General features: G+C 48.0%; 1 protein-coding gene across 3 annotated transcripts in view; it reads left to right on the top strand.

Moving 5' to 3' along the window:
• gga3 (golgi associated, gamma adaptin ear containing, ARF binding protein 3) overlaps positions 1 to 15,729 on the top strand; it is a 33,575-nt gene extending 17,846 nt beyond the window's left edge. For all 3 annotated transcript variants that reach the window (XM_033044449.1, XM_033044451.1, XM_033044450.1), the window contains 9 exons: positions 1,964 to 2,045; positions 4,192 to 4,308; positions 5,411 to 5,638; positions 7,268 to 7,338; positions 7,606 to 7,952; positions 8,653 to 8,837; positions 11,342 to 11,511; positions 12,011 to 12,121; positions 13,808 to 15,729. In XM_033044449.1, the coding sequence (XP_032900340.1) occupies positions 1,964 to 2,045; positions 4,192 to 4,308; positions 5,411 to 5,638; positions 7,268 to 7,338; positions 7,606 to 7,952; positions 8,653 to 8,837; positions 11,342 to 11,511; positions 12,011 to 12,121; positions 13,808 to 13,918 (1,422 nt within the window). In that variant the 3' untranslated portion in view covers positions 13,919 to 15,729. The remainder of the gene's footprint in view (positions 1 to 1,963; positions 2,046 to 4,191; positions 4,309 to 5,410; positions 5,639 to 7,267; positions 7,339 to 7,605; positions 7,953 to 8,652; positions 8,838 to 11,341; positions 11,512 to 12,010; positions 12,122 to 13,807) is intronic.
• The last annotated feature ends 2,517 nt before the right edge of the window (positions 15,730 to 18,246 follow it).

The following is an 18,246-nucleotide window of genomic DNA, read 5'->3' as shown; positions in this document are numbered from 1 at the left end:
GCAGCATCTCTGGAGAAAAGGAATAGGTGATATTTAGGGACGAGACTCTTTGAGTCTCTCAGTCTGAAGAAAGGTCTCGACCCGAAAAATCACCTATTCCTTTTCTCCAGAGATGCTGCCTGACCTGCTGAGTTACTCCAGCATTTTGTGCCTGTCTTCGGTTTAAACCAACATGTGCAGTTCCTCCCTACACATTACTTCTTGCTTATCCCTCTTCATGCCGCAATGTGTTTACAGCTGTGAATCTGTTTAGCTCTCCCTTTACCGTGTATCCTTTATGTCAGCAGCGTATGTCCTGTCCAATCCTCTGACCCCCACAATCCCAACACTTGCACAACCAGGAGTGGCCGGCCCCATGTCCACTCCTCAGTTCCAAGGTGTGTGGCTTTCAATGGTTCTGTCAGCTGATTTTGCTGAACCATATCAGGAGTTATTAAGCCAAGACGACTGCTCATTCCCCAGAATCACCTTTGAATACAGTGGTGATCACTGACTAGTCTTTGCTAAAACCACCTTTTCAATCCTCCCTTGCCTACCTCCACATATTTTTTTTTAAATCTCGAACTGAGACCATTTATTCAATTATCTCAGCTTTCTGCCTCTCTCATTATTCTGGCTGGTCAAATCTTTTTGAAGGCACCATCAGCCCAAACTCTGATGCTGTTTCATCTCTCATGCCCTTCCCAAGCTGGTATTACCCATCTTCTGCTCCTTGACTATTTCCACTAAACTGCTGATGAACCTGACTTATTTTTCTTTCCTATCCCCACATGAGTGGATATGAACAATTCCCTCCCCTTAGGTATGTTCTCTGGGTGTGCTATCATAACCCCAACCTTAACTCCTCTGTTCCTGTAAGCCCTCTGTCCCCATCACAGACTTCCATTTCCATGACAACAGCTCTTCATGGTATCATCCCAAACCTATGCTAATTTTCTCTACATCTCCCATGCTTGAACCACTCCTGTCAGGTCTCATACTTACTGCATTATCTCCAATTAGTTACAAATGATGTCCCCTGAATGTATCATCTTCCTTGGTCTCTTTCCAATTCTGACATAGTCAAGCCTGCTATCCTGCTTCGTTGCCCAGCTCAGTGGATCTGCGCTCATCTAGGCCAAGCCTACCTCGAACATCTCATCAAGGAATTTCTCTCCTTGTCTTCCCGCAGTCATCTTTGGAGTTTGCATAGAACCATTCTTGGACTTGTGACACGAGACAAATATGTCCGATCAGACTCAACATGTCTGTTGATGACACCAGCTCTTCCTCGTCACCTCTTAACCCCTCGGCTTCTGTCTGCTTGTCCACTCTTGGTCGAGCAGAAACGTCCCCCATTACAAACTCCACACACCAGCTACCAAGCCCACTCTGTTCTATGGCCACTGTCTGAGGCTGTCATCCTGTTCAGAACCTAGCCTTTACCCTGAGCTAAGCTTCCAATAACAATTCTTTAGTTATTTGCCATAATGCATCATTATGTAGACGGGTGTCAAATTTTATCTGACAATATTTTTGAAGAGCATTTTAAAATGAGTGTATTTGTGAGCCATCCTATCCTTTCAATGCCCACAACAAGTACATCCCTTGAAACTCTCTGTTCTTCGCTGATATTTTGTCCACATTGTGCCACACTAAACATTGGCAGCGGGGGCTCCTTTTCTGGAAATGGTTCTCGAAACCTCTTTATGTCTCTTTACTACCTGAGACTTGTATTCAAACCACTTCTTTAACAAAAGATTTTGGCTCTTCCTGGTAATACTTCTTTGCCCGCTATTAAATGCATTTCTGCAAAGTGACTTGAATTGTAGGTTGAGGGGGTGGGTGGGGAGAAGGGGACGTGTAATTCAACTTTGAAGACCATAGGTTAGTATACAGTATAACACAGAAGGTGCAGTGGGTTCAGTAATGAGGCTGAAGTTAGACTGTGCAGCCAAATAACTCTAGCTCTGCTGCTTTACAGGAGCTATACGACCAATGTGAGAAAATGAGGCGGGCGTTGTTCAAAATTGCGAGTGAGACGGAGGACAATGACAACAGCTTAGGTACGTCGGGGAAGTTTCTGCCTCCGCTTGTAAAGTGTTGGTAGCTGGGGATGGCCATAGTGGCCATCTCACACCCACTCACTTCCACCCCTCCTCTCCTGACAGTACCCACTCTAACTGGAGAACCAACCACCTGCTATTCCCCGGTACCTTGTCCTGATGCAGCTGACACCACCACAGTAAATATCATCAAGCTCTTAGATCGCCAAAGGGACTTTGCTGAGCCCAATTTTATGCTCCGATAAAAGTTGCAGAAGTAACTATTTTGACTGAGGTGCGACAAGCAGCAACCAGCAGCCCTCACAATCCCTCCAACCACAATATATGCGCTTGAAAACAGAACCTAGGGATATCAAGTTAGTTGTAGAACTCACCTTGATTGCAGTCAACTTCCTCCAGATCAAACCTGCAGACTCTGGCTCTGTTACACAATGACTACTCAGGAATTTAATTTCTCTGGTTCTGTACTGACCACGCACCTTGGTTGTCTTTCATGTACAAACCGAGAGGTAGCAACACCATCAAATTATGTTGGGGGTGGGAGAATTGGGTGGAGGCAAATATCAGTGTAAAGTGCACAGCATCATACCAGATTAGCAAATGCAGAGTGAGTCTATCCAAATCTGATTTTTTTAAAAGGACCAGTTTTGATTAAGTGCCCACATGCAAAACATTCCTTTGACTTAATTTACTGGCTGGCTTACTTTGTGTATTTTCAGTCCTTCGCCGTGACTAAAGGAGATTTTAATTTATCTTTGGTGTTATTGTGGGATCTTTTGACCAATCTGCTGTTGAAGGATTTTGGATGTTAAAAAGAGACTGAGGTGACATTCAAAAATGTAACATCCGTTTAATGGAGACTTTGTTGAAGCATGGCTTGTGCAGCGGAAATGGCGTCTCACAAATTTGATTGATTTTTTTGAGGAGGTGACGAAAGGGATCAATGAGGATGGGATGGAAAATGGTGTTTATGTGGACTTCAGCATGGCCTTTGACAAGGTCCAGCATGGTAGACTGAGCAGGAAGGTTAGAACACATGGGATCCAGAGTAACCTGGCCAACTGGATATAAAATTGACTCGGTGGTAGCCGTTTTTAGGGGATGCTCTATTTTCACTGAGGTGAAACAACATTGAGGGTTGTTTTTGAGATTGGCGGCCTGTGCCACAGGGATTGGTAGTGGATCCATTATTGTTTGTCATCTATATTAACAATTTGGATAACAATGTTGTTAACAATAGTAAATTTGCGTATGACACCAAAATATGTGGTGCAGTGGGCACTAAAGATAAGTGTGTCAGCTTACAATGTGATCTGGGGAAAAAATTACACATGTTATTTAACTCGGGCAAGTGTAAGATGCTAAACATTGATAAGTTAAACTAGGGCAAGACTTGCACAGTAAATGGCAGGGCCCTGGAGAGTGTAATTGAACTGAGATACCTGGGGGTATCAATATATAGTTGCGTGAAAGTGGAGATGCAGGAAGACAGTGATAAGGAAAGCATTTGCCTTGATCAGTCAGGACATGGAGTACAGGAGTTGGGACGTCATGTTACAACTGAACAAGTCGTTGGTGAGACCACACGAGTATTGTTTGCAATTTTCATTAGCCAGCTATAGGAAGAATATCATCAAGCTGGAAACGGTGTAAAAATATTAATGGGGATGTTACCAGGTCTGGAGGGCTTGATGTATAAGGACAGGCTGTGACTTTTTTTCTCTGGAAAATAGGAGGCTAACATGAGGGGTGCAGATAAGGTGAATGGTTGCAGTCTTTTTCCCAGCTTAGGGGAGTCTAATACGAGAGGGCAGAGGTTTACAGTGAGAGGGAACGATCTCGGGGGACCTAAGGGGCAACCTTTCCACACAGAGGGCGGTGCATATATGAAACGAGCTGCCAGAGGAAGCTCTGGAGGTGGATATCATTATGGGATTTAAAGAAAGGTACATGGATCAGAACAGACTGCGTGGATGAGTTGGGTCAAGGAACCTGTTTCTGTGCTGGACAATTCAATCACTCTTTAATTTTGTTTAACAAATGAAGATGAACCAGTGGCAGGCAGCCTGGGAAACTTTATTTAAAAAGAAAGATAGGTAGCTAATTGGTTCAGAAGACCTTTAATGATTTTACCATTTTATTTCAGGTGATATTCTACAAGCAAGCGATGACCTTTCACGTACTATAAACTCCTACAAGAAGATTGTTCAAGGACAGACTGTAAATGGAGAACTCAGTTTGCCCGAACCTCCGAAGCCACCAGGTAATTTGTTTAACAGTCAAAATGATATTCACCAGAAATTAGGAATTCTCAGCACCCTTGCTCTCATTTGTTAAGTTTCCAGGCTTACTGACCTTGTCTAATTACAGACCATGAATCGTGTCTAATTAATCTTAAACTAGCCTGTACGTATGGAACAAGTAGAAAGCGCAGTCAATGTTTGTTTCACTGTGTAGTTTGATTAAGCCACACTCTGAATAGTGTGCTTTCGCTGTTTTTACATCTCGAGTTGGAAGGATTCCAGACCTGTTGCAGAGACCATACAGCTATGATGTTCCAGTCACACCCTGGGTGATACTTAACTCATTGAGTCATAGAGCATGGAAATGGGGCCCATCAGCACAACTTGTCCATGCCAACCAAGATCCATCTATGCTCTCGTCCCACCTGTCTCCATTTAGCGTATATCCCTCTAAACTTTTCCTATCTGTCCAAATGTATCTGTCCAAAAGTCTTTTAAATGTTGTTATAGCACCTGTCTCAACTTCCTCCTCTGGTAGCTTGTTCCATATACCCACCACCTTACGTGAAAAATGTGTCCTCTGGTTCTTGGGTAAACGATTCTGTGCATTCACCCTACTTTTTCCCCTCATGATCTTGTATATAAGATCACCCCTCAACCTCCTGTGCTCCAAGGAATAAAAGATAGACAAAAGTGCTGGAGAAACTCAGCGGGTGCAGCAGCATCTATGGAGCGAAGGAAATAGGCAACGTTTCGGCCCGAAACTTTGCCTATTTCCTTCACTCCATAGATGCTGCTGCACCCGCTGAGTTTCTCCAGCACTTTTGTCTACCTTCGATTTTCCAGCATCTGCAGTTCCTTCTTAAACTCCAAGGAATAAAGTTTGAACCTGCCCAACCCCTCTCTATAACTCAGTAGGCAATGGGGATGTAGACTTTGGTTTAGAGGTTTTTTCTGTCCTGTGCAACAATCTATGGGCTGGAGAAAGACTTGAGTGGAAGAAAGGAGAATTAATGTTGGCTTTTAAATAATCATTCAAAAAATTGGCTACTCGGAGCAGCTGTAAGGTTGTTTGTGGTGTTGATGCACTGTTTTACATGAGCTCCCCATTTTTCTTTGCAGTCCGTAGTGGAACCAGTGATACAGGAACACTGATCGACTTGGTGGGGTTAGATGTGCCCTCTGCAAAAACTGTTCCCATTCCAGTACCGATATTCCCCATCATTCCTCCTCCGCCAAACGTCACGGGTGATTCTGGCTCTCGCTTGCTCGGCCTGTCAAGTGTGAACAAGCAACCTCCCAGCGCGACCAGTGCCATTGGCCTGCTGGATGTGGAGCTGCTTTCACTGGGTAAGTGCTCTGCATCTGAAGCCTGCAGACCCGAATGGCAGTGCAAATAACGCACGGCCCAGTGCAGCACAGTACTGGAACGTCTGGGTGATTAGACTGAATATGGTGGAAGGGTTCTTGATGTCCATGCTGTCAGAATATTTGAATTTAGATATTTGGAATCAGTTTGGGGAGATGTGATGAGTCCACACCAAGCCTGTGGTTTAGCACCGGAGGGAATGCGCCACTTTTCTATTTATGGGAAATGTAACATTTTGTTTAGCAGCTCTACAATCTAAGCCTGAGACAACACAGCTTGGAACCTAGATACGTCCCTGTCCTGTATTGTGAGATTCCCGTTCGATGAGCAATACTGGGACTAGTTCTGAGGCTTGGGGGTTAGGTAATCTTTTCTCTCTCTAGCTTTAGAAACCTCTATTCTGGGTGAGAAAGACTCTGCGAAGTGGAAAGGGGTGGAGATGGGAAGATGTGGCTAGTGGTGGGATCATGTTGGACGTGGCGAAAATGTCAGGATTATGTGCTGTATGTGACAGCTGTTGGCGTGAAAGGTGAGGTCGACTGGGAGGAGAGGGAGCAAGTGCGGAATTGCGGGATACCGAGGAGACCCGAGCGAGGGTCTCATCTAAGATGGAAGAGGGGAACCCCCGTTCTCTAAAGAATGAGGATATCTCAAATGTCCTGGTATGGAACACCTCATCTTGGGAGCAGATGCGGCGTAGACGGAGGAATTGGGAGTAAGCGATAGAGTCTTTGCAGGAGGCAGGTTGGGAAGAAGTGCACTCTGGTATCTCTATACCGATAGTGTAGGAATCTGGATAGCAGTCTGGTAATGTAGCCAGTACCCTACCAGTCAACCTGAACTGCACGTGAATCGATTTCCCAATCTGAGCTGAATGCATGATAACGTTGCCTGTTATTTTGATAATTTATTGTTCTTTTGTGACCAACTCTGGGTAGACTGGGACAGTCTAGCTCTCATTGGTGTTTGCACCAGAAGCAAAAGATGCCATATGCGCCCCAGTGGAAGGGCCACATCATTACGAGAGTGTGACCCATGCTTGGTCTGTTCATTAGTGATAGGAGCAGAATTAGGCCATTCGGCCCATCAAGTCTACTTTACGATTCAATCTTGGCTGATCTATCTCTTCCCTACTAACCCCATTCTGGACTGGATTGAATGTGCACAGTCTGGACTGCAGGTGCACTGTTGTTGTTGGGAACAGATCAGCATTTTGGGAGGTAGTGGGATAGGATGTCCAGGGCTTATTAGGGAACACAGTGGGGCCGCGGTAAAGTTGCTGCCTTACAGCGCTTGTAGCGCCGGAGACCGGGGCTCGATCCCGACCACGGGTTGCTGTCTGTGCGGAGTCTGTACGTTCTCCCCGCGACATGCGTGGATTTTCTCCGAGATCTTCAGTTTCCTCCAAAGACGTACAGGAATGTAGGTAAATTGGCTTGGTATAAATGTCAAAATTATCCCTAGTGTGTGTAGGATAGTGTTAATATGCGGGATCGCTGGCCGGCGCAGACCCGGTGGGCCAAAGGGCCTGTTTCTACACTGTATCTCTTAAACTAACCTAAACTAAACTGATTTAGTACAGGACCATCTTTAATCTTCTTCCTGTTCAGGTTTGAATGATCCTCCATCGTTTAATGGTATCGACAAGGACCCTGGGGAACCTCAGCTGAAAAGTTTTCTGGTAGATCCATTTCCTCTGAATTATTTGTACAATCTCGGCCTGGTCCTTCCATCACCCTTGTTGTCTCCCCCCCCACATCTCCCCCCCCCTTCTCTCCTCCCCCCCCCCCCCCCCCCCCCCCCCGCAGCCCACCCACCCACCACCTCCTCTCCGCCTGTTTGAACCTGTTTAATTTCATGGGCTCTTCCCCAGGTGGTGCTGATATATCCTGCGTCATGTTGCCGAGTCTGGTTCTTTATTCTCTCTAACATGGCTTTCTTGTTCCAGATTGACAACACTGTTCTCAACCCCTTCACCGTGCCCCCAGCTCCGGCTGGGTCCAGCTCCTGCACCAATCCTCTTGTGCAGTCGGATGCTCGTCTCCTTCAGCAGCCCCCTCCTCCGTCACTCCTGGTGATGCCCGGAGCTTCACATCTCCCACACGCCCCGGCTGTGCCTCTCTCAGTAAAAGTTGCCGCTCGATCCAGCCCGGCTGCCATGTTGCCAGCACCTCACTTGGTCTCCATGTTTGCGGGAGAACCTCTGCAATCGGGTTCCTCCTCCCCGGTAATGTTTAGCAGCAGCATCTTCAACATGAACACGTTTGATCAGAAGCACCGAGAAGAGCTCAGAGGGTGAGTTAGCTTGTGGATCTTCTTCCTGTCTTTTATTACTTATGGTGGTCATCGAGTCGGAGCAAAATAAAGCAGGGAAACAGGCCCCCGGCCCAACCTACCTGTGTGCACCAAGTTCCTCAATCACACTTGTTCCATTTGCTTTGTGCCTGGCCTATGTTTTTCCAAATGTTTCTTATTCTCATACCCGTCCAAATGTATTTTAAATGCTGTCATTGTACCCACCTCTACCACTTCCTCTAGCAGCTTGTTCCTTCTATGCACCATCCTCTGTGTGGAAAAGTTGCACCCTAGGTACCTTTTAAATCTTTCCTATCAGACAATCAGGCACAACTAAACCCATGCCCTCTTGTTTCAGACTCCTATTCCCCATGAAAAGGAGTGTGACCATCCCCCTTTAGCACTCCCCTCATCATTATGTTAAATTATAAGGTCTCCCTCAGCTTTTACACTACATGGAAACTAATCCCCGACTATCCAACCTCTCCTTATAACTGAAAAACCCTCCAGTCTGGTATTTGCCTGCAGTGGGGAAGACTTGAGTGTAAAGGATCCGACAAGGAGGGGAGAGGGAGAGAGAGAGAGACATCCCTCACCACTCTCTGTCTAGAGTCTGGGAAAATAACCTAAGCAAAGAGCAGAGATGTGGTAGGAGATATTTTCACAAAGGAAACCAGTCTGTTTTTGTTCTTCACCCTAGTGCTTCTCGTGTGATGGGTATCATGGCTGGGGCATCGGGAGGCAGTGGCCAATGCACACCTACTGCAGCACCGGGCAGCCCCCTGTTCCGTTCCCTCTCCCCTCTGCCGCTCAGTCCTCTCCGGACTGGATTGCCAGAAGTATCACTTGCCAACGTGTTAGTTCCACTGGAGACGATTAAACCAAGTGAGTATCTGTAAGCTCTGCTTTCAGAGCCATGCGTAATGGGCCGGTGATACCAGGTGTATACAAACAGCAGAGCAGCGATCGCGGAAATGGAACTTGTCAGGACAGGGAGTTGACTGCTCAACAAATATTGGTACCTCCATGTGTGTTCCGCAGATGCCCAGGCGAGGGCAGTGAGGGGCTCCTGCACTGCTGATGGATGGCAGTGAGTTATTTAATATTACTGGGAGCTGCAGGAGGGTCAGTGATGAGGAGACATGTTAGTACAGGTGCACAACCTTTTATCCGAAGATCCAAATAACGAAAACCTCCGAATAGCGGCCATTTTTTCGGTCCTTGAAGAAAGGTCCTTGAAAACGTTCACCGAGGGCGGCCCGCAGAGGTGACAGCGGAACCTCCGGTCGGTCCTCGAAGAAAGGGGAACTAAATCCCCATTCATAAAAGAGAAGATGAGGGTATATTGCGCGGGAGGGTTAATAATTGACAATATGCTGCTGCCTGCCCGCTGAATTAAAAAGTTCCCACGGTGGACTCACGATATACAGTGTTTCGTGAGTCTTGCGTGGGAACTTTTTAACTCAGCGGGCAGGCAGCAGCAGATTGTCGCTCGCTTCAGTATCACCCCACCTACACCCCTCTGCTTCCCGGCCATGTGTGTGACCCCTTCCCTCCCCTCTCCAGCTCCCCGCCCATTGCACCGGCGCGGGGGCTTTGCACTGTCTTCGCGTCGGCGATTGCAGCAAGACCGTGTCAGGACCAATTAGACACCGACCACCAGGCCCACCGCAAGCACGGAGATCCCAGAGACCCACAGCCAACAGCAGCCCAGCCCAGCCCCACTCCAACTACAGAGGAACCTGGGTTGCGGATGACGGGGCGCAGCTCGGGGCGTCGTAGGGGCCCATCGGGGAGCGGCCACTCAAAGCCACGCCGGGAGATGTAGGGCCCTGCCCCGGTCTTGATGTTGGAGCCCCCGGCGGGCGCTAGCAAGTCCGCGGCAATTTACAGCCGCGCCGGGCGTTGTAAGGCCCCCCTCCAGGTCACTCTCAACCTCTATGATGTTTGCTCTCAACCCCGTAATTCGGGCGGGAGAAGTCGCCGCTGCCAGTGCCCCGCAAAGCAGTCTCCCACCGAGAGTCTCGCCCCCGCAGCTCTCCACGCTCCGAAGCTGGCTAGCTCCACGGAGGTAGGTCCGTAGGTCCACAGCTCCCACCGCCGCCCACCGACCCCCAGGCCCACTGCAAGCACGGAGATCCCAGAGACCCACAGCCAGCAGCAACTCCAGCCCAGCCCCGCTCCAACTCCAGAGGAACACGTAGGGGCAGAAGCTGATGGTGTGCAAGGTACGTCTTGTTCTTGGGGTGGCGGATGAGGGGGCGCAGCTCGGGCTGTGGGCGAACTGCCACTTGTCGCTGTAGCGGCCAAAGATCATAGAGGAGCTCCTTTATGATCTTTGGTAGCGGCCCATCGGGGAGCGGATTCCTCTGGAGTTGGAGGGGGAGGGGGGTATTGTGCTGTTTGATCGCCTCCTGCTATCCCAGGGACAGGGAGACACAGCGGCTTTTTAGACTGGTGGGCAATCACTTCCAAAGTTCTGCCCACACAGTCAGTACACTTCTCCTACACTATTTCATACAAACATTTATTCTGCAAGAAAAAACGACATTGAAGACTCAAACTCGCGATCGAGTAACTGCCAGGATCAAGGCGCAAACTCGTGACCTTGCGGATATGAGCCGAGCACTCTACCACTGAGCCAGCCATTAAAATCTACGCTAAAAAAATTCCATTCCGAAGACCGACAAATTCTGAATTACGAAAAGTGTCTGGTCCCAAGGCTTTCGGATAAAAGGTTGTGCACCTGTAATTGGTGACAGTTCAAAGAACAGTTTTTATACGGAATATGGACACAAAATGTTGGAGTAACTCAGCGGGACAGGCAGCATCTCTGGAGAGAAGGTATGGGTGACGTTTTTCGGGTTGAGACCCTTCTTCAGACTGGAGAAGGGTCTTGACCTGAAACGTCACCCATTCCTTCTCTCCAGAGATGCTGCCTGCCTGAGTTACTCCAACATTTTGTGACTATCTTCGGTTTAAACCAGCATCTGCCGTTCCGTCCTACACATTTCTATATGGAGTGTGTTCAGTGATTAGGATATACTGTATGACCAGGCAATAATGCAGATTCAGTAAGAGTTTTCAAAAGCATAAAAAGATGTTGTGCTATAGGGATATGTTCATGTTGCAGGAGCAGAATTTGGCCATTTGGCCCATCAAGTCTGCACCTCTCCCCATGACCCCTGACACCTGTACTAATCAAGAATCTATCAATTTCCATCTTAAAAATAGCCATTGGCCTCCACAGCCTTCAGTGGCAATGAATTCCACATATGGCAATGGACAGGGGTCGTGGGATAGTGCTCACATGCAGTGGTAACGGACTGGGTGGGCGGAATAATCTCTCTCCTGTATCATCTAGTGACTGGTGTGTTGCATTGTCACAGGTGGTATTCTCCCAGTGACTGCGTACGACAAGAGTGGCTTCAGGATCCTGCTGCACTTTGCGAAGGACTGCCCTCCCACACGGCCAGATGTGCTGGTTGTGGTCATTTCCATGATCAACACCTCACCCCTGCCCGTCACCAACATCGTGCTTCAGGCAGCAGTGCCCAAGGTGGGAACCCAGGGTACAATACCTGCTGACAGCAGGCCCGACAATGTACCCCTGCCTTGCTCAATCCCCTCGCCCTGCCCTTCCTCCTCCATAGACCTACCGCACCCTTCCCACTGCTCCTTCTGCGGCCTGCTCCCTCTCCCCGTGCCCTCTGCACTCCCCTTAACCCTTCCCCCTCCTCCCTGCAGGTCCCCTTTCCACTCCTCCCTGCAAGCTCCCTTGCCTGTCCTCTGTGCACCCACCTTTGCCCCTCCCCTGCACCCCTCCCCTGCTTCTCCCCTTCCTGTATCACCCTTGCCCCACTCCACTGCAACCCCATTGTCACTCCCCGTCGACCCCCCCACCCTGTGCCTCCTGCACTGCCCCTCGTCCCTGCAATCTCCCCTTGCGCCCTTGCTCTCCCCTCTCCAAGCACCCTGTGGAATCAGTAGATTGGTTGCAGCAACTTCTATTCAAGGATGCGTTGTGAACTCTGAGGTGTCTGTCTGTCTATCCCCAGACAATGAAAGTCAAGTTACAGCCTCCATCTGGGACCGAGTTGGCTCCGTTTAATCCTATCCTGCCTCCAGCTGCGATCACACAAGTTATGTTACTGGCAAATCCTTTGAAGGCAAGTCCTAGCTTCTGTTCCCTATGTGCAGTGCGCCATTTTTACTGTGCATACCCTTTGTGTGCATGGAGAGGCAATTATGTATGTGTGTGTGTGTGTGTGTTTGAGTGCATCTTTAACTCTGGTTCTGCACATGTACATTTGTATACACGTCTTAGTTATTATAGCACAGGAGGCTATTCAGTCCATTGAGTCCTTGGTCTTTCAGTCGTAGAATGCGATCCATCCCATTCCCCTATCGCCTCAAATGTTAATCCACTTTTGAAACCATTACCTGACATTACCTCTGTCAGTACTACTCAGTCCCTGCAACGATTCTTTTGCACAATCCCTGTATCTCTGGTCCAAAACCTGCATTCAGTACCCAGCGACTCTTCTCCTTCCCCAATTCCTTGCAACATCAGATTTTCTGGGCAGTTATCTGACTCTGTTCTCATGTCATACGTGATGGGAGCAGAATGAGGCCATTCGGTCCATTAAGTCTACTCTGCCATTCAATCATGGCTGATCTATCCCTCCTAACCCCGTTCTCCTGCCTTCTCCCCATAACCCCTCACACCCTAGACTTGTACATTTCTGTTAATTCTTCCTTAAGTTGGATTCAAGGAGAACATCTTCAGTATTTTTAACTTAACCTTTCAGTTGAAACCTTTCCTCATTGGAATTATTTGTGTAATACGCATCCTTCCTGAAATGTAGTGACTGGGTCTGGATGCTCCAGTTGTGGCCAAACCACAGCGTCACTTCATTTGCTGCTTTTGCATTCAATGTCTGTATTTATGAAGCTCAAGATGTCATGGATTTTGCATCTACTCTCTCAGAATGTCCTGCCCCTGACTCTCAGTCTGAAGAAGGGTCTCGATCCGAAACGTCATCCATTCCTTTTCTCCAGATGTTGTCTGATCTGCTGAGTTACTCCAGCTTGAGATTGATGTGCATGACCCCTAAGCTCCTTGGTTCCTGCACACCCCGAGCACTTTGTTCCAATAACTTTATATTGTCTTTTGCCATCCCTTCTGCCAGAGTGCATCACCTCGAACGTCCCCGTACCAAGTTCCCTCTTCTGCCTGTATGCTCACTCTGCCCGCCTACCTGTTGCATTTGATAATGTCTGAAGAAGGGCTCTGACCCACGACATCACCTCTCTCCTCCAGGGATGCTGCCTGAAACGCTGAGCCACTCCAGCACTTTGTGTTATACACAAAACTCCAGCATCTGCAGTTCCTTGTGCCTTCATCCTCACTGTTTACCACTTCACCAAGTTTGTATGATCAGCATTTAAAAAATATCACTCTCTGTTCCAAAGTTGACACGTTTATGCATAGCTAAAAAGAAAATGCAGTGATCCTGCCCCCCCCCCCCCCCCCCCCCCACCCAATCGTTCCAACTTCTTCCCTGCTCAGTATTGTCACCCTACAGATTGCATTTTGAATAGCGCCTCCTGTTTCAGAATTGAGCCCACCTTCCTGCACCAAGCCTTAAGCCCCGCTGTGATCGTCCTTATTTCTACTCTCGCCGCTTGTGACACCAGGATTAATCCTGAAATATGACAGCCTTTGCGATCCTCTTCAAACTAACCCTGGCATCATACAGCCTGGAAACAGTCCCATCAGTCCAACACAGATGCCTCTGGCAGCTTGTTCCATACACATATCACCCTTGCTTTTTTTATGTATTTGCCTGCAGGAGAAGGTGCGGCTGAGGTACAAGCTGACATTTGCACTGGGACATCAGGCCTGCTCGGAGCTTGCTGAAGTGGACCAGTTCCCTCCAGCTGAGAATTGGGGAACCCTCTGACTGCCACAACTCACAGCCTTTGTCCCCAATGACAGTGATGAATTGGAACACATGGCCGTCCACTGAAGCACTGTGTCATTTGTTCTGTTTGAAGTTCCCGGATGCGATGAAGGAGCACGTTAAGGTGTGGAAATGGGTTGATGTCTTCCACAGGACTCGAGTCTTGTCACTGCTTGTGTTATTTTGTCACACGGTGAAGGCTATTCTGTGCCCATATCCAAAGCCATTCGACATTCATTCCATCCTCCAAACACTCCTGCCGAAAAGGATACAACCTGCTGCACCAATAATCCTTTTATTGGTCAGCTAAACTCCATATTAAATTAGATTCTTGGGTGTGCTTGCGTCCGCTGAATACACCTGGGTTGTTGACTCAAATTCTCTTGTGACCGAGATCCCTGCTCTTGTTGGCCATCTGGGAATTCAAATGTCTTGGCACCGGATGAAGTTGCGAGACCAGGTGGTAGCTCCCTCTGCAGTTAAACTCTTTTATCATTGCCAGGGTGAGGTTCAAGAGGATGGATGACCAGCACGACAGGTCTGTAAAATGTTAGACATACTCAACAGATCAAGTACCTTCTGTGTTGTGATCTTTGGGTCATAAAGCAAAATATTGAAATAAAACCAAGGAAAGTCTCACGAAAGCTCAACTGTTTCTCCTCAGAGGCTGCCCGACTTGCTGAGTACTTCCAACATTTTGTGTTTTAAGAACTTTCAGGTTGATCGTATTACAGGTTTAATGTAGAGGTAGGAAGGATAGTACAAGAGGTTTGTAGTAGAGTGAAAAGATAAAATGTTAAATGACCAAAGAGATGGTGGTGGGACAGTGAGGGAGATAAGACAGTCTGGTGAAAGGGTACCTGATGAAATGGCGCTGATGTAAACACGGGGTTGGGTCAAGGAGGCTGCAAAGTGTCTTGGAAAAAGGTGAGCTGTTATTCCTCAGTAACATTGCCTCTTCCACATTTTAATGAAGCTCAGAAGGCAAAAGGATCAGTGGGATTGAAAAGGAAAATTAATATCGGCAATGCAGGAAAACCAGAGACAGAACTGCTGAGACACATTGGTTGTGGTCTCTGGGTTAGACATGCTGTCAGTGCCCCATGTCTAGTGCAGCCAAGTATCAGGTCAGGGGACCTTAGACCTGCACTTCCTGGACAGATCTTGGGCTGAGACTGGAAAACATCTCTGATCTTTCTTCCTGGTGACCCAGTAACTTCACGCAAGTGTTGTCTCAATGTTTTCTCCTTGTTGATCAGTCCAGTGCCGATTCTTAAATTACACTCCACCTTGAATGAGCATCAACAAGGTTTTATTTAGTTCTGCCCTTGCTGCATTGAGGGTTGGATCTGGGGCACGGGTGGTGCTGCAGGTCTGTTGTTCCAAGCTGCCCAGGCTCCATCTCCTATGGACAGGACACTGTCAACCACCAAACCCACCAGATGGATCCCTTCGCTTGCACTGCACAGCTCCTCGTAGATTGCACAAAGTATTCGGGCTTGCGTTCCATATACTTTTAACTGTTGCAAACTGTTTCAGTCTTCCTCCCCCTCCCCCAGACACCTCCTCTTTCCTAAATGCTATGCGATATGTGACGTGTCATGGTGCTCAGAGGTACAGACACGCACCCCTCCTAGTGCTGTCACGTGTTGTTGCTGCTCTGTATAATGTATTTATTGTTCAAGATTTTATTCTTGAAACTGTCCTGCTGCATCCAGTGCAGTTTATGTTCAAACTCAAATTTAAAGTGTTATTTTTAAATTCTACGCTGTTGTCATTTGCATGATAAATTTATCTTTATATCTTCCTGACTTCTGGAAACCTTCTCCCAGGCTTTGGCTTTTATTCTTCTGAAGGGGTTCAATGTGTGGAATTGGAATTGAATTCAAGGAATTGAAAAACCAAAGAAACGATGATGCAGCAGGTAGCTCCAGCAACCCGGGTTCAATTCTGACCCTCTGCTGCTGTCAGTGTGGAGGTTGCACGTTCTCCCTCTGACTACATGGGTTTCCACCAGGTAGTATAGTATAGTATATCTTTATTGTCATTTTTCTGAGTACTCACATACCCAGAGGAAACAAAAAAACGTTGCTCAACCAGTGTCCATTCAGTGTGCAGTAAAAAATAATTAGAAATAAAAATACATATATCATGAACAAATTAAACACTCTACTCTCTACTAAACATCAACAGGCGTTCCGCTCGGCAGCGGCACGACAGTGGCTCTGCTGTAGTGTGTCCAGGTTGGTGGTTGGTGCGTGATACTTTGGCAGGGGGCAAAGTCCGTTTATCAGTCTTATAGCCTGCGGGAAGAAGCTGAGGAGCATCCTGCTGGTTTTGCAGCTAATGCTCCTGTACCTCTTCCCAGATGGCAGGATGGAGAATATGTGATGCGATGAGTGGTAGGGGGTCTTTGATGATGGAGATGGCTCTGCTGATACATCTCTTCCTGTATATGTCCAGCAGGAAAGGGAGTGGAGCACCAATAATCCTGCTGGCGGTCTTCAGAATCCTGTCTAGTTGGTGCCGTTCGTACGCCTTGCAGCTCCCGAACCAGGAAGTGATGCTGTAGGTTAATGTGCTCTCGATTGTCCCCCTATAAAAAGTTCGTAGGTGTGTAGTGGGGAGACCTGCTTTCCGTAGTCTTCGGAGAGGGTGTAGTCGCTGCTGGGCTCTCTTGACCAGTGCTGTGGTGTTGGTCGTGGACGTCAGGTCATCTGACAGGTGGAGACCTAGGAACTTCACGCTGCTGACCCTTTCCACATCAGCTCCATCGATGTGCAGAGGTGTATGGTGTTGTTTTCCCGCCCTCCTGAAGTCAACCACCATATCCTTAGTTTTTCCCACGTTGAGAATGAGGTTGTGGGGTTTGCACCATCCTGTGAGCAGCTCCACCTCCATCCTGTACGCCGACTCATCATTGTCACTGATGAGACCCACCACTGTTGTGTCATCAGCGAACTTGTTGATGAAGTTGTTGTTGAGTCTAGCAGTACAATCGTGTGTAAGCAGACTAAACAGCAGGGGGCTTAGGACACAGCCTTGGGGCGAGCCAGTGCTCACAGCTATGGTTTTTGATGTCCTACTGCCCACCGTGACTGTCTGCTGCTGTTGCGATAGAAAGTTCAAGACCCAGTTACATGTGCCAGCATCAACCCCCAATAGCTCCAACTTCTCCACCAGTTGCTGCGGAATGATTGTGATTGCTGCATAACCAGTCGCTCAAAACACTTCATTACTATGGGTGTTAGAGCCACTGGTCGAAAGTCATTATGGCAGGCTGGGTTTGGTTTCTTCGGGACAGGGACGATGGTGGCACTCTTAAGACAGTTGGGCACTACTGCCTGGCTGAGTGAGATGTTAAAAATGTCTGTGAAGACATCTTTCAGTTGCTCGGCGCAGTCTCTTAAAACGCATCCAAGAATGTTGTCCGGCCCTGCAGCTTTGCGTGGATTGATGCTGGCAAAGGCCTTTTTAACTCCAGCTGCGGACAGCCTGAGCGACTGGTCACTGGGAGATGGCAGTAGTGCACATGTCTGGGTGCTGTTTTTAACCTCAAACCGTGCGTAGAACTCATTCAGTTCATCTGGTAGAGAGGGGTCGTTTTGGCATATCCGCAGCGGGGGGGGGGGGGCTTGTAGATGGTATGAAATCCCTGCCACAAGCGACGTGTGACTTTGTCATTTGCGAAGTGGCTATTAAGTTTTTGTCCATACAGCCTCTTCGCTTCCCTGATCCCCCGGGATAGGTTACTCCTTGCCAGTTTGTATGCTACGTTGTCCCCAGATTTAAATGCAGCATTCCGGATTCTCAGTAGGGAACACACTTCCCCAGTTAGCCAAGGTTTCTGATTGGCACGCCTCCTGACGGTTTTGACCACCGTTACATCATCAATGCATTTATTGATGTATCCGATGACGGATTCTGTGTATTCTTGGAGGTTGATGCCACTGTCATCTGTTGCTGCCTCTCTGAAAATGGCCCACTGTGTGGTTTCGAAACAGTCTTGTAGTGCTGCGGTAGCTCCCTGTGGCCATGTTCTGACTTCTTTGACCGTTGGCCTGTCCTGTTTCACCCTGGGTCTGTATGCAAGTGTGAGCATAACCGCTAGGTGGTCAGAGTTGCCGATATGGGGGAGGGGGGCTGCTTTATATGCATCTTTAATGTTGGTGTACACCAGATCTAGTTTGTTCTTTCCCCTGGTTGCAATGTTCACATGCTGGTAGAATTTAGGCTGAACAGATGTAAGACTTGCCATGTTGAAATCCCCAACTGCCATGAAGAAAGCATCTGGATGTTCCCTCTGCTGCTCACTGATGTTGTTGTAG

This window comes from Amblyraja radiata, chromosome 26 (assembly GCF_010909765.2).
Source record: "Amblyraja radiata isolate CabotCenter1 chromosome 26, sAmbRad1.1.pri, whole genome shotgun sequence".
In the NCBI taxonomy this organism is placed as follows: Eukaryota; Metazoa; Chordata; class Chondrichthyes; order Rajiformes; family Rajidae; genus Amblyraja; species Amblyraja radiata.
Note: the sequence above shows the minus strand (reverse complement) of the source record. Positions and strands in the feature narration are given on the sequence as shown.